At 42.1% G+C, this 14,545-nt stretch overlaps 1 protein-coding gene across 1 annotated transcript; it reads right to left on the bottom strand.

Moving 5' to 3' along the window:
* Positions 1-266: 266 nt before the first annotated feature.
* LOC121958978 (ras-related protein Rab-40B-like) lies at positions 267-13,194 on the bottom strand. The gene is made up of 4 exons (XM_042508160.1): positions 12,670-13,194; positions 4,252-4,312; positions 1,327-1,387; positions 267-389 (listed from the first exon to the last, which is right to left on the bottom strand). The coding sequence occupies exons 1-4, from the start codon at positions 12,809-12,811 to the stop codon at positions 267-269; spliced, it is 387 nt and encodes a 128-aa protein (XP_042364094.1). The 5' UTR covers positions 12,812-13,194.
* Positions 13,195-14,545: the final 1,351 nt, after the last annotated feature.

Raw genomic sequence — 14,545 nt, 5'->3', positions numbered from 1 at the left:
AGATTCATGATCAGCTCTCAGCCTCGCCGTGGCGATGGTGTCACTGTTGCCATGGTGATATCTCCTCTGTACCCACTAAAAGCCCGACTGAGCGATGACAACAACTTCATTCAGCGAAAAGTGTTTTCTTTGTGTCTCCGCTGGGAACATAACAACGCCGTCTGCGGCTGTTTGATGAGTTTCTTCACGCGTCCTCTCAGAGCTCAGAGAGTCTGTCTGAGGTCAGAACAACAGCACACACACAAGCTCCGTCAGAGGACCCAAAATTAACTCTTACGAGCATCAAACTGCTCCAAAATATCGGGCCTCGGGTGATTAAAGGTCCAGTGTGTCAGGTTTATGCTGCGCTCAGTTAACGGTGGATGGTAGACGGCGGATTGGCGACACTTCTGTGACAGCACGGGGAAAAATACATAAATAAATATATAGACGGACTGGCAGGGCGGCAAAATAAAACACACATGACCATATGTTGCTATGGCGATGTGTCAAAAATAGATTAAATGTATTAAATAAAATCATTTTGAGTCTATTATTTTATGTAATTATTGTAGCTTTTTACATGAAGGAAGCTCTCTTTACATATCAAATTCCCTCTAAAATGTAAAAAAAAGTTGAATTCCCTCCAAAAGTCATTATTCATTCGTCTTAAACGTGGATGGCGAAAAAGAAAACCGCACTTACTTTCTGTCTTGTGCATCTTTGGCTGAAAAAAGAGACGCCGACAATAACAACATGTCTTTTTTCTTTTAGATTTAGATTTAAATTTTTGATGATAAAAAGTTATCAGTTTTCTATTGTTCAGATCAGCAGTGTTTTCTCCTTGTGTTGGATATATAAACACATATATATCCGTATATATATATATATATATATATGTGTGTGTGTGTGTGTGTGTGTGTGTGTATATATATACAGCATTTGCGATCGATCGTCCTGCTCTCGTGGTGAGGATTACAGTTTAATTACCCGCAGAGCTCTCTTAACCCTAACCCTTTCCAAAACAAACAGACCAGCTGATTTAAACTGATAAAAACACTGAATAAAACAGTTTTATGTTTAAAAAACTAAAAATAAATCAGCCTTTTTTTTCCTACGCAAAGGGATGATAACTACACTGGCCGGCGCCAAAACACGACAAAGCGGATGTCCCCATCGAGAGCCAATGTTTGGTTTATCCGAAGAAACATGGCGGTAAATATTTGCTGTGTTATTTGTTTCGGTTTAGATGAAGACACAAACTGCTCATTCTGAGGAAACAAAAACCCTAAACACACTAAAAAATATCGATATATGTCCAGTTTCTGACAGAAGACGCCCACGTACCTGCGCTCCTCTGGAGTACGATCTGAAGATGGTGCAGAACCGTCCCTGACCAGACGTGTCCCTAAAAAAAACACACACAGACACTAAAAGGTCAGACACTTCACACACATTCACACACACTTTTCAGTTCAACATGAAGTCTTTCCAACCTTCAGAGGAAACTCGCCGAAGCATCTTCTCCACCGAAACAAACACTTATGGACTGATGTTGATTTGTCAGAGGTCGTGGTGCTGGGTACAAATATTTCATTTGTTGCAGAACCGTGATGCTTTTCTTTAACGTAACCAGGTCATTTTACCGCAGAACTGCGGCTGTTTCATGGCTACGAAAGACTACTGGAGGCAGGCGAGAGAAATATTTTTGAGAGGAGGAATTTTTTTTTTTTATCATGCACATCCAGAATAAATGTTGAGATTAAAATCGAAATGTTCGAGAATAATGTCCAAAAACAATGTCAAGAAAAAAGTTGAAATGTCGAGAATAATGTTGAAATACAATATCTAGTTTTTTATCAACACTGTATTTCAACATTTTTCTTGACATTTCAACTTTATTGTCGACGTGCATAATGAAAAATAAATCTTCCTCCTCTCAAAAACATTTCTCCTGCCTGGCCCTAATCCTCCTCCGTACGTGGCAGTAAAGGGAAAGTTTGGATTTTTTTTTTTTTAAGGGGGTTGTAAGGGAAATCAATTGATTCTTGAGTCCAAGTGGACGTTTGTGCCAAATTTCAGGAAATTCCCTCAAGGCCATATTCAGATATTGCCTTCACAAAAATGAGACTAATGCAAGGTCACAGTGACCTTGACCTTCTACCACCAAATTCAAATCAGTTCATCGATCAGTCAAACTGAATGTTTGCATCAAAATTTCAAGAATAAAATTTCATCACTTCATCATTATATTCTATTAGATATTTGTGTGAAATTGTATCATAATGAGTGTACAAATTCTTGAGTTATGGCCAAAAAACATGTTTTGTGAGGTCACAGTGACCCTGATCGCCAAAATCTAATCAGTTCATTGTCGAGTCCAAGTGGACATTTGTGCCAAATTTAAGGAAATTCCCCTCACGCCATTCTTGAGCAACGCAAAAGCAAATGTTGAAGCATAATAATCTGAACCATCCCTTTAAGGATCCGTTCAAAACTGCGACCATTAGCACGGCATTAATGCCGTTTTGAGGTGTCATTAAGGCTGCTGAGCTGTTCGGTCATTTAAGTATGACAGAGTTTTGGCATGACTTGTTTAACTTGACGCTTGTTTCTCAAGTCTTTCTTTTCATGGATAAAAAAGCACAGTTTTGTATGAAACAACACACTGAGTTTGATCTTGTTATTGTGAAATGACAGTTTTCTCAGATGCAGGAGTGGCTTTAAAAACGCTACAATCATAATAAAGTCCGTGTGTCCTCCCTCCACTGAAACACGACTGGACCGTTGTTTTCGTGTCTGCAGTGAAAAACAAGCAGCAGAGCTGAATACCACAGCAGTGTTTGGGTTGGCTCGTGTGAGGACTCGCTGGCTGCTGGCCTGCTGCCTCTGACCGGGCCAGCTGCCGCTCTGCAAGTCAGGTGGTCCGGCGAAACCACAAAGATTCATCACGAACTGATACTGAGACGCTCCATCTGTTGTTATTCAGGACGAGAGTGAAAGACCCCAAACAGGAGTTCTGCGTGTCGCCGTGTGAGCGAAAACGTCACATCGGGTCAGGCGGGGATTTACTCAAAGTGTGTGTAGCCAGGGGAGAGACACACACACACACACACACGCCCGAGCTAAAGCGTCTCATCCGCTTAAACATCAAACAAAGTTTCAGATTAATAATTTAATATTGACTGGGCTAAAAGCAAAACCGCTCTAAAAATACCTCCGAGAGGCCGGCGGTTTAGAGCCATGGGTGACTGAACGTGTGTGTGTGTGTGTGTTTGTGTGTGTGTGTGTTCAGTACATTAAGTGCACTGCAATCCCACTAACGTCCTTCTCCTTTAAGTGAACATGTGGAGGCTTTAACAGATGCATTAATGCAGCCAGTGTATGTTCTCGCTGCGTGCATTAATCCTCCTTATTTGCCTTTTCGTCACTGCAGTTGTTCATATATACAGGAAAGTTTATTAAGACGTTTTTTCCAACACGACGAGACATTTTTCAGGTTCTTTACATTTATTTCTGATCTCAAAGTCTGATCAGATGCTGCCTTCAAGTGCAAAAAGGACTTTTCTAAAGTGTCGACGCAGCAATGATGTGTTATTATTTTTTATAACGGTGATACTCAACTTGCAGCTCACGAGTCAAATCTGGTCCCCAATAGGGTGCCAGGTGGAACCCCAACTATTTCCTAATTCACAATAAAAATAAAGTGATTCACACTGGGAAATGTTTTTGTACTTTTAGTACACATAAAATGCCAGCGTGCATAAAACAGCATCAAAAGATACTGTTGATCAAAAAAAGTGCCAGTGGAGGATCCCCCACACCCACCGACGGAGAACCCAGCTGAGCTAAAAAATGTCCTAAAATCTGAGAAATGTCCTATAATAAAGAAATGTCCTAAAACCCTAGATATGTCTTAAAATCTAAGAAATGTCCTGAAATCCTAGAAATTTCCTAAATTCCTAGAAACGTCCTATAGTCCTAGAAAATGTCCTGAAATTTGAGAAATGTCCCAAAATCGAAGAAATGCCCTTAAATCTGAGAAACATCCTAGGGATGTCCTGAAATCCTAGAAACATTTCTGAAATCCCCTAAAATCCGAGAAACATTTTAAACCGCGCTGCATTCTTCTGTTGCACTTGTGAGAAACCTGACCTAAAGCTCAAAGAAGCCAAAACATAGAGTTATATTTTCAAAGATATCTTTATATTTGTATATTTGGCCAGAGAGAGAAACTATCGATGTGAGCGTGCACGTGGCGTGTAAAAGTACCAGAGCTGCAGCTTGACTCTCCTCCCGTCCAGAAGGATGGTGGTCGTCTTATAGTCGATTCCTGAAACAAAACAAACAACAAACACATGAGTCTCCTGTTTTTAAAAAAAAAAAACAAACAATGAATTTAAGGTTTAAATAATTAACTCAATAAAAGCAGAAAATAACATTAATGTATAATATTTTTTAAAGCTTAACTCTGAGCGATATTAAAGCGGCCCTGAAGGTTAATAATTGGCACTGAGTTGGTTTTCCAAAAGTTTTTCTTACAGGTAATTTTTTATGAATTTTAAAGTTTTGAGCTTTAAACAGTCTCTGTAGCGCCACCATCGGGACTTTTGGCTCCCAAAACCCAGCGAGGTAAGTCAAAATTAGGACTGTAAAAATAAGAAACGAAGGACGATGGGCTGAGTTCTCCTTGAAATAGTCCAGAAATTACTGTCGCTTCATGATTCTGCTTCATAACTGAACTCAAACAAGCAGCCACAGTTTTAACGACCTCAAACACGCCAACGTTTTATTCTCTGTTTATATGATTCGTATATAAAACCTCTTACGTAACGTCTGCTGCTCAGCGGCCGGTGTTAATGCTCCTGTTACAAGGTGTGAGAGAAATCATCTGTTATCCTTTTTTCTCACTTTTAAGAGGTTTCACAGGGATTAGAACCAGCAACCTCCCAGCCTCCATCCACACGTCCTCCTCTGACAGCAGATTAAGAAAATCCACCGCTGGAGGCTCCAACACGGCCACGGATTTACTTTCAGAGTTTCAGAGATTTGTACCAGCGCCCGCCAGCTTTACACACACACACACACACACACACACACACACACACACTTGATTAGCTGCTAATATCAGGCTGCTGTCACACGAGTCCCGGCGGGAACAAAAAAGCAGCGAGCAGCTCGTCTCTTTTATAACAGTAATTATCAGGAGCTGTCTGCAAGTGACGACGCTCCAACTGTGAAGCTTCAACAATGGCTGCCAACGCACACACACATGCACGCACGCACACACACGCACGCACGCACGCACGCGCACGCACACACACGACCTCAGAGGACCCATCAGCATGAGTTACAGTAAGAGATGCTGGCAGTCACATACAGTCACCTTCGTTTACCTGTGTGCGCTTAAACCAGCAGAACCAGTTCACCTTTAAGGTCTTTTTCTGAGCACACACGAATAATTTCATGCAAATAAATCACACTTTAATTTAAAAATTTGAATCCATTTCTCTCTATGAGCGTATCTACACCAAATTTAACCGATCATATTTTTTCACAGCTGGTTGGATTACTGCCAGTTTTCTTAAAACCCATTCACCGATAAAAAAACAACAAAAAAACGACTCAAACCTGATTTGATTTGTGATTTCCTCAAACGTCATCATAGTAACCAAATTTCATAATTCTGTCACTCACACTGTCACACAACATGGATATTGATCAGTTTAGGGAGAGCAATTTCCAGCTTCTCGTGGCTGATGAGATACTGATGACTAATAACTTCGTTTTGTTTGTTTTTCATCACCCGAGGGTATGAAACGCTGTGATGTGGTGAGTACAGATGAATTTAATCTGTGTATTTTCATCAAAAAATCGACATTTCAGACCAAAAGCTGGAAAATTGTATTTCCGTAAAAGAAAGTCATTTTCAAGAGAAAAATCAATTCCGTTTTAAGATTTGGGGTTTGTGTTGTGTCGCCGCTGAGAGGCTCCGAAAAGCCGCTAAATAGTGATAAAGTCGGCACGTTAGTAGTCCTCTCCTCCCGTCACCCTGGGACTTTAGATCGTCTTGTTCGTTTGTTTTTGGGCGTGAAAATGTTGTTTTATTGCATAAAATCTGTAACAGTGTCCCCCACACTACAGTGAAAACACAGATTGACGAAAAATCTCTTCATTGGCGGGGAAAGAGTTAAAAAAAAGACAAAGAAACAATGGGTTAAACCCTGCTGCTGACTGATACAGTGTGTGTAGGACTGGAGGAGCGAAACCATGGCAACACGGGCCAAAACAAAGCAATTTATGCTTATTATTATCGGTTCTATTTATTGGCCACAAATGTTATTATCGAAATTATCGGTATGACGTCATAAGTCTCATTATCGGGTGATAATTATCGTGCATCCCTAATATATATATATATATATATATATATTATATATATGGGTCATACCTGTACATTAATACGTGTGTGCACATATCATTCGTCAGCCAAACAAAACAAGTAAGTATACTATACTATAATAAGTAAACTGAGTGGTTTACTGTAAAATAATACATCATCATTTATTTGTTGATTATATTTTAATACTCTGAATCTGTGAAGTAACTAAAGCTGTGATATAAATGTAGTGCATTTAAAAAAGTACAATATTTGCGTCTCAAATGGAGTGGATTAGAAGTATAAAACAGCAGAAAAGTACAAGTACCTCTAAATGTTACTTCAGTACAGTACTTGAGTAAATGTGGAGTGACGGAGCCTCGAGGCGCATCAGAGCGAAGAGAGGAGGAAGACAAGATGTGATATAATGTAAGAGTTATTCTGGGAGGAAATCCACACACACACACACACACACACACACACACACACACACACACACACACACTCCTCCAACCTACTACACACATATGTTCGGGTTATTACACACACACACACACACACACACACACACACACACACTCTCCCTCTGGTATGCTGCATGATACATGAAGCATCTTGGGAAAGTGGTGTTACATAAGAGGTTGGAAACAGTGAGGTTTGTAGACGGACGTCAACACAGTGAAACAGCACAGAGCGCTGGTGTGTGTGTGTGTGTGTGTGTGTGTGTGTGTGTGTGTGTGTGTGTGTGTGTGTGTTGATGCCGATGATGCTTACAGTGTTAGCGTATTAAAGGACCATGTCAGTGTTTTAAACTAGATGATTACATCATGGCTTTTGTTGTATTTAAACAGGACTTAAGCTCGTCTTCAGGTTCACGTTTGTATTTTAGGTTTCTGTTCGAACACGTTTTCTTGGTTTACAGGTTTTGTGTACCACATTAAAGCGATTTTTAATCAGCTTTGTATCAAATCAAAGTGGGACAGGCATGTCAGCTGTTAACCGTCCACTGGTTGACCACGGCGAACACTTTTGATCAGTTCGACATGTCAGTCTGTTGGTGAATTTTGCTAATCTTTACATCACTGCACCTCAATCGGGTACGCTAGGAGCCAGCGAGCTAGTGGAGTGGCTCATTATCGCTCACAACATCGCTCAACATGTGCCCACCCTCCGGTCGACCCCAAGCTCGTGTCAAGTCAACATTATTCATAAAGACCAATATCACAAATCACAACGTGCCTCAGACGACATCCTCAGGAGGAGCGACTGAGGAGGGAGGGATGGCCATAAACATGTTTTTCAGGTCACCGTGACCTTGACCTTTGACCACCAGATTCTAATCAGCTCATCACTGAGTCCAAGTGAACGTTTGTGTAAAATCGTACGAAATTCCCTGAAAAGGAGTTCTCGAGATTCTGAGTTTACACGAATGAAACAAACAAGGTCACAGTGACCTTGACCTTTGACCCAAGAAATCTAAGCACTTCATCTATGAGTCCAAGTGAACATTTGTGCCAAATCTGAAAAAAAATCCCCTGAGGTGTTCATGTAATTCTGACTTTGTTGTTGCCAATTAAAAGCTGACATTTGAGAACAAGGTGAGGCAGCTAACTAAAGCTGCAGCGAGGTGAGTAATTAGAGTTTTAGCGACGCTGTTTGTTTTTTATTTCCCTTTTCGGGGACTCTGGCTCTCTGGGGAGACGTGTTGGGACTCCTGACCCAGCCACTGACAACACGGTTTCCCCCACTTCAGGCTGTTTGGCTCAGCTGACGGAAAACCGGAGCTGTGAAGCCTCGATGTCTGCCGTTTCTGGGTCGCCCTCTTTAATGGGAGGCATGACGGGGAGATGGAGACATAGCTGTGGCCGGCGGCTGCAGTTTAGCGGTGAAAACGCGGGACGTCTGCAGGACCCACTGGATCGGGATCAACGGCCGTGAAGGCTGCAGGCGGGCGTCCCCGGCGGGGGCTTCGCTCTGCAGCCAAGTCCAGAGAGAGGAGCTGCTATTAACGGGCCGCGGTGCCAGAAACCGCACGGGGGGAAGCCTTGATTACAGAACACACCGACGCAAGCTGCCAAAAATGCACACAAACGCCCTCTTCGTTTATTTTGTGTGTTTTATGTGCTGCTGATAATCACTCGCACAAAAAGAAATGGTTGTTTACAATTAGTTTTTAACGCCTGTGAACGCCTCTTTTGTTTCGTAACATCTCTTCAAGTGTTGTGTAACTTCACAAAATCACTCCAACAAACAGCCCGAGCTTTAAAAATCCCTGAGAGTCGAGCCTCAGGGAGACTCTACGAATGTGTGTGTGTGTGTGTGTGTGTGTGTGTGTGTGTGTGGCTCAGCGGGGGTATAATGATGAGGAAAGTGGAGTTGCTGTCGGTGTTGCCAGGAGAGGCTGACTCACTCCTCTGGATGTGTGATCCCACTCATACAGATCGGGGTGACCTTGCCGGCTCGCACATGAAAAATACAGAGAAGTGACTCTTTTTATTTATGCATCAAACATTTCAGCTCGACGTTCACACATTTCAGCTCGACGTTTGGACGCTACGACGCTCACCTCACTGTGAGAACACATCGTGGTCAGGACATGATGTTCACTGACTGCGTGGCAGATGTTGGTTTTTACGTCTTTATTTCTGCAGGTATTTGGTCATAAACCAAAGTACTGGACACGTTAAAACGTTGACCTGACGATGGCACGAGATGAGAAGTCAGAAGATCACAATGTTTTTACAGTAAATCCTGAGAAGAACACGAATAAAGAACCACATTTTATCAAAATTCATCCAACAACTGAGAAGTTTCAGGCTGGATCAAAGCGTTTGACCGACCGACCTGATACTCTGCAGGAAAGTCGAAATTTAGCACAAATTCTAATTTGCAGAAAATGACGCTTGGTTGTTGTGGTGGACGATAAAATGAATATACTCGATGATTGCAGCGTATTCCACGTGATATATGAAATGTTTTTTTGTGAACATTGTATAAATTGTATATATAAGTATAAATAAGTAGAAATGATCTTGTTGCTTTTGTGGCAACCGGCATGAGCTCCAGACCGTGACTATTAGGTAACATTTTTCAACCACGGAGCACCACTATGACTCGCAAAAAATATTAATATTTGAACTGGAGAGAGTTGGGAAGTTGCTCTTCAGACTTGGTTGTGTTCACGTGCTTTGAGGTGGTAAAGTGGGAACGACATGGAAGCTACAAGTTGCATTTTAAACGAAAATTTTTCAACGATAGCTAATGGGAGCAAAACAACAAAATTTAGCATTTTTAACCATCAATTTCTGACATTGTTTCCATTTCTGCTGCCCTGAAACGTCACGCAAACCGTCACAACTCGGGTATCATCAAAATTTCCCAATTTCTCGCTCGTAATTGTGATCTAAGAAGGCCGTTCATGTGCTCATAACTCCTAAATACGATACTTCCGAGGAGTACATGAATGCAGCATTAAACACCCAGCATGAGTCGGTCTCCTGTCATCCATCCAGGATCACTCTGATGTTATTCGACCTCTGCCCCCCTGACCTCTGACCTCCTCTCTGCTGACGGTTGTGTCAGCAGTCTGAAGCTCGGAGCTTTTCGCCGTTGTCGCGCTGAAGTCGCTCCGGATGCTGCTGTCAGCTCAACGCCTGAAATATTAACAGCTGCAGCAGGACGGGTTTACTTTGATCTGAGGATCCAGTTGTCTTATCAGAGTCACAAAGTGACGCCGAGACGTAAACACAAATCTCTGCTGTCGCATCAGTACACACACCGAGTATTCCTAAAACTCTTTCACTGTAAAATGAAAACACGTCTGCAAAAACATCCCAAATTATTTTCAGATAACATAAAGGCACAAAAAAAAGATCTTTAAATCAGTTCTCCCCGCTCAGCTCTCTGTCCAAACAACAGGTTGTAAATGTTTTCCTCATTACATCATCTTAAATAAATGGGATCAGAAAAATGTACAAAGTCGCAGTCGTCGACCTCACAGTTACATCATGTGCAGAGCTGCAGAGCGTCGGCTCGTCCTGGACGCCCTCCTGCGGAGCCGGAGTGAGTCATGAGCAGCTGCCGCCAGCATTTATTAATACACCACACACACACACACACACACACACACACACACACACACAGTTGTGTTTATATTAGTTCACATTGGATTTTATCATTTTTGCACCAGTGTGGTTGAGTACTACGATAAAACGGTATTTCTGACTTTCAGAAATTGTTTTTACACGCGCACACACACACACACACACACACACACACACACACACACACATAAAACATATAAAAACACACATATATATATATATATATCTATATATATTTGAAAGAAATCAACCACTTTGCTGCAGATTCAAAAGCAGCACAAGAAAACTGATTTTGATCCAAGTCTCAAAGAGTTAATGACGACCACAAACAGTTGTTCAACAGAGCCCAACTCTCTCCACCAAACCCCAGCTACAGACAGATACAGACAGATACAGACAGACTACAGACAGATACAGACAGATACAGACAGACACAGACAGACACAGACAGCTACAGACAGACACAGACAGACAGACAGACACAGACAGACACAGACAGACACAGACAGACACAGACAGACACAGACAGATACAGACAGACACAGACAGACACAGACAGACACAGACAGCTACAGACAGACACAGACAGACACAGACAGACACAGACAGACACAGACAGATACAGACAGACACAGACAGACACAGACAGATACAGACAGATACAGACAGTCACTGTTACTGGAGATCAACAGACTCTGCTGATGGAGAAGCTGCTGAGACGACGAGCACAGACGCTGCAGAAATCAACATCTGCACACATCAGACTTCACTGAACACTGTACACACACACACACACACTGTACACACTGTACACACACTGTACACACTGTACACACTGTACACACACTGTACACACACTGTACACACTGTACACACACTGTAGATGCTCTCAAACGGCGGCCCACAAAATCCTCTTTTCTCTTTCAGACCTTATGCTGAGATTCAGTTTCAGTCCATCAGACTTTGAATGGCTGTTTTTTGTCTTTATTTCACTGACAAAAACTTGCCTTTTTTCACCTTTTTAAAATGTTGGTGATATTTAAAGGAAGAAGTTTTGGCAATTTTGGGGGGCGTGTTTTTAAAGAAAAGGCATCAGGTGTTATTATACAGGTTTGTGAAACTGAATTCCATAACTTTTCCAAACTTTTGCAGTATAATACAAAACTTTTCTAGACTAATTCAATGACTTTTCCAGGATTCTCATGACCGTATGACGCCTGAATATATTAAATTTAATAATAACAGCACAATCTCTTACGGAAGTGAAGCTGTCCTTCAAAAAGTAAATACTGGAGTTGAAGTATAAAGTAGCACAAAATAGAAATCAAAGTACGAAAGCAGAAGTACTTGTATGAACTTGTATTTCACATTCAACATTTTACAAGTTCCTAGCAACTTTTTTAATAAAGTCAAGTGAAAATTTAAATGGAAAAATTAATAAATAAAAACATCTCCCTGAGGTTTTACAAAGAGAAGTTCATCTCATGCTGACATTTTCTTTGCACTTTTCAATTAATTAATTATATGTGAAATCAAAAAAAATAAAATGCTGACACAGATAACAGGCAAAATGTCAAATATCGGCTGATAATCGGCCAGACTGATAATCTGTTGACCTCTTTAATAACAGCAAAAGTTGTAAAGTAACTGAAAGTATCCAATAAAAAAGCACAGCACTGGAGTCGAGGTATAAAGTGGCAGAAATTGGAAATATTCAAGTAAAAGTACCTCAAACTTGTACTCAAGTGCAGCACTGTCTTAAGTTTTGTTTTCCCCCAGTTTAGTGATTCTAAACTCCCAGTGATTAAGGAGGTATTCCAGTTAAGAGTGACTGGTTTCAGACTGGGATTCAGCGCCAAAGTGTCTCATGTTACCTCAAGAAGGAACAAACCAGTTAACATAACATTTAGTGTGTGTGTGTGTGTGTGTGTGTGTGTGTGTGTGTGCGCGCGCGTGCGTGCGTGCGTGCGTGTGTGTGAGGGGTTGTTCTGCATCATGAGTGCTCCCTCTGTGTCTGAGCTGTCACTTGGTTTGATCCACTGGTCTTCAGCGCTGCGTAAACCGTGCGTAAAAACAGGAAATCCGTGCGCATAAAAAAAAAGATAAAGTCCACAAACACCTAACAGGCAGGTTTAACGTAAATAAATGACCTCATCACCTCACCCATTCTGTCCCACACACCCTCCTCCTCCCCCGGCGGTCACTCACCCATGTTGTATCCGTACGGGGACTCGGTGGCTCCGTCCTGCAGGCTCGCCAGGATCTCGCCCTTCCCGACGTCGCTGTCCCCCACCAGCAGGAACTTGAGCAGAAAGTCGTACGCCCGCGCCGGGCTGCTTCTGTGGCTCATCCTCGCGGCAGATGACAGCTGCCCGGTCCCATCATGAGACTCGGCAGCATGTAGCCGAACCCTTCCGCCTCCTCAAAACACCCCGGTCCGAAAGCGAGAAAATACAGAGACGCGTAAAGTTCGCTGAAAGTCGGTCTGAAGTCGGAGTCCTTTGCGCGTGTTTACATGCACCAAACAGTCCTGTCACGCGGGTCAGGTTGTGTCCGGGAGAGCCACAAGTGTCCGCTGATCCACCGACAACAACCGCAGGACGGTTACTGCGCCCTCTGTGCCATCTGCGCGCTCCGGACGCGCTGCGCTTTTACGCACGACGGTGAAAAAATCCTCCGGTTCAGTTCGGCTCCTGCTGGACTCCGAACTGAGGAAGAGGAGCTGATGGGTCTCTGGCCTCCCTCCCTCCGCCTCCTGCTCCAGAGGAGGTGGTGTCGCGGACGGAGATGGAGGAGGAGGAGGGGGAGGAGGAGGAGGAGGAGAGGGAGTCCAGCCCTGCCTGCCTCTGTCTCATTGGTCCATCCTCCGAGTTGCTAGGGCAACCTCGAGCCTAACGCTGGAGACGTCCGTCAACACACGCGAGGGGACGTCTGATTGGCTCCCCGGCGTGACGTTTAGGCTGCACGGGATGAGATGAGCGCGCCGCTTCCTGTGTGTGCCTACAAAATAAAAGCATGACAGAGCGATACATTGCCATTATCACATTTTCAAAATAATCCCAGAGTTAGATTATTTTAAACATTCAAATAAAGATCTTAAGTATTTTTAAAAAGTAACGTTTAAAGGTCCAGAGCGGGACACTCAACTTGTTTTGCTTGGGGGCCACTTTTACAAAAATGACTGAAGGCCAGGGGCCCGGCCCGATAAATGTTTCCAGGATTTTAGGACATTTATCGGATTTTAGGACATTTCCAGGATTTAAGGACATTTCTAGAACTTTAGGATGTTTCTAGGATTTTAGAACTTTTCAAGGATTTAAGGAAGTTTTTAAGATTTCAGGACATTTACAGGATTTTAGGACATTGCTAGGTTTTTATGACAATTGTGGCATTTTAGGATGTCTCTAGGATTTTAGGATTTGTAAGATTTTAGGATTTGTAAGATTTTAGGAAATTTCTTGGATTTTAGGAAAGTTCTCAGATTGCAGGGTGTTTCTAGGTTTTTAGAACATTTCTAGAATGTTAGGATGTTTCTTGAATTTTAGGGCATTTCTAGGATCTTAAGATAATTCTCAGATTTTAGGACATTTCGAGGATTTGGGGACATTTGTTGATTTATAGGACATTTCTAGGACTTTGGGATGTTTGGGCTGCTGGAGAACATGGCGGTGCAACATGGTGATCTCTGTAGACGAGCACCTGCTCCCTATGTGGATATAAAAAGCTCATTTTAAGGTAACAAAAACAAATTCTTATTTTCAGATTATTATACGCTAAAGAAAACAGATTTATTATATTTCATTTCTGACAATGCATGTCCCATAATCCTGCAAACTGGACCTCTGATTTATTTTTCAAGCCAATCTTTAACTCAAAATTAATCTTATATTCATTAGTCAAACAGTTTTAAAAAAACAAAACAAAAAAAACATATTTACATATCAAAGCAGAGCTGCAGATCTTCATCAGATTTCTGTTAAAGCAGCACAGAAACGTTTCTTTTCCTCTGCTGCCACCTGGTGGCCAAAACAAGGCAGATAAAGAGTTAAACCCTCAAATTGAGGGGAATAAAAACATATAAATT

The sequence above is a fragment of the Plectropomus leopardus genome, chromosome 19, assembly GCF_008729295.1.
Source record: "Plectropomus leopardus isolate mb chromosome 19, YSFRI_Pleo_2.0, whole genome shotgun sequence".
NCBI lineage: Eukaryota > Metazoa > Chordata > Actinopteri > Perciformes > Serranidae > Plectropomus > Plectropomus leopardus.
Note: the sequence above shows the minus strand (reverse complement) of the source record. Positions and strands in the feature narration are given on the sequence as shown.

What these genes read in the sequence shown, in the direction of transcription:
- LOC121958978 (XM_042508160.1), bottom strand. Translation starts at nt 12,811, where the DNA reads ATGAGCCACAGAAGCAGCCCGGCGCGGGCGTACGACTTTCTGCTCAAG. An exon ending in CCCGTACGGATACAACATGG is followed by an intron (nt 4,313 to 12,669) that starts GTGAGTGACCGC and finishes GTTTTGTTTCAG; the next exon opens with GAATCGACTATAAGACGACC. An exon ending in CGTACTCCAGAGGAGCGCAG is followed by an intron (nt 390 to 1,326) that starts GTACGTGGGCGT and finishes GTGCTGTCACAG; the next exon opens with AAGTGTCGCCAATCCGCCGT.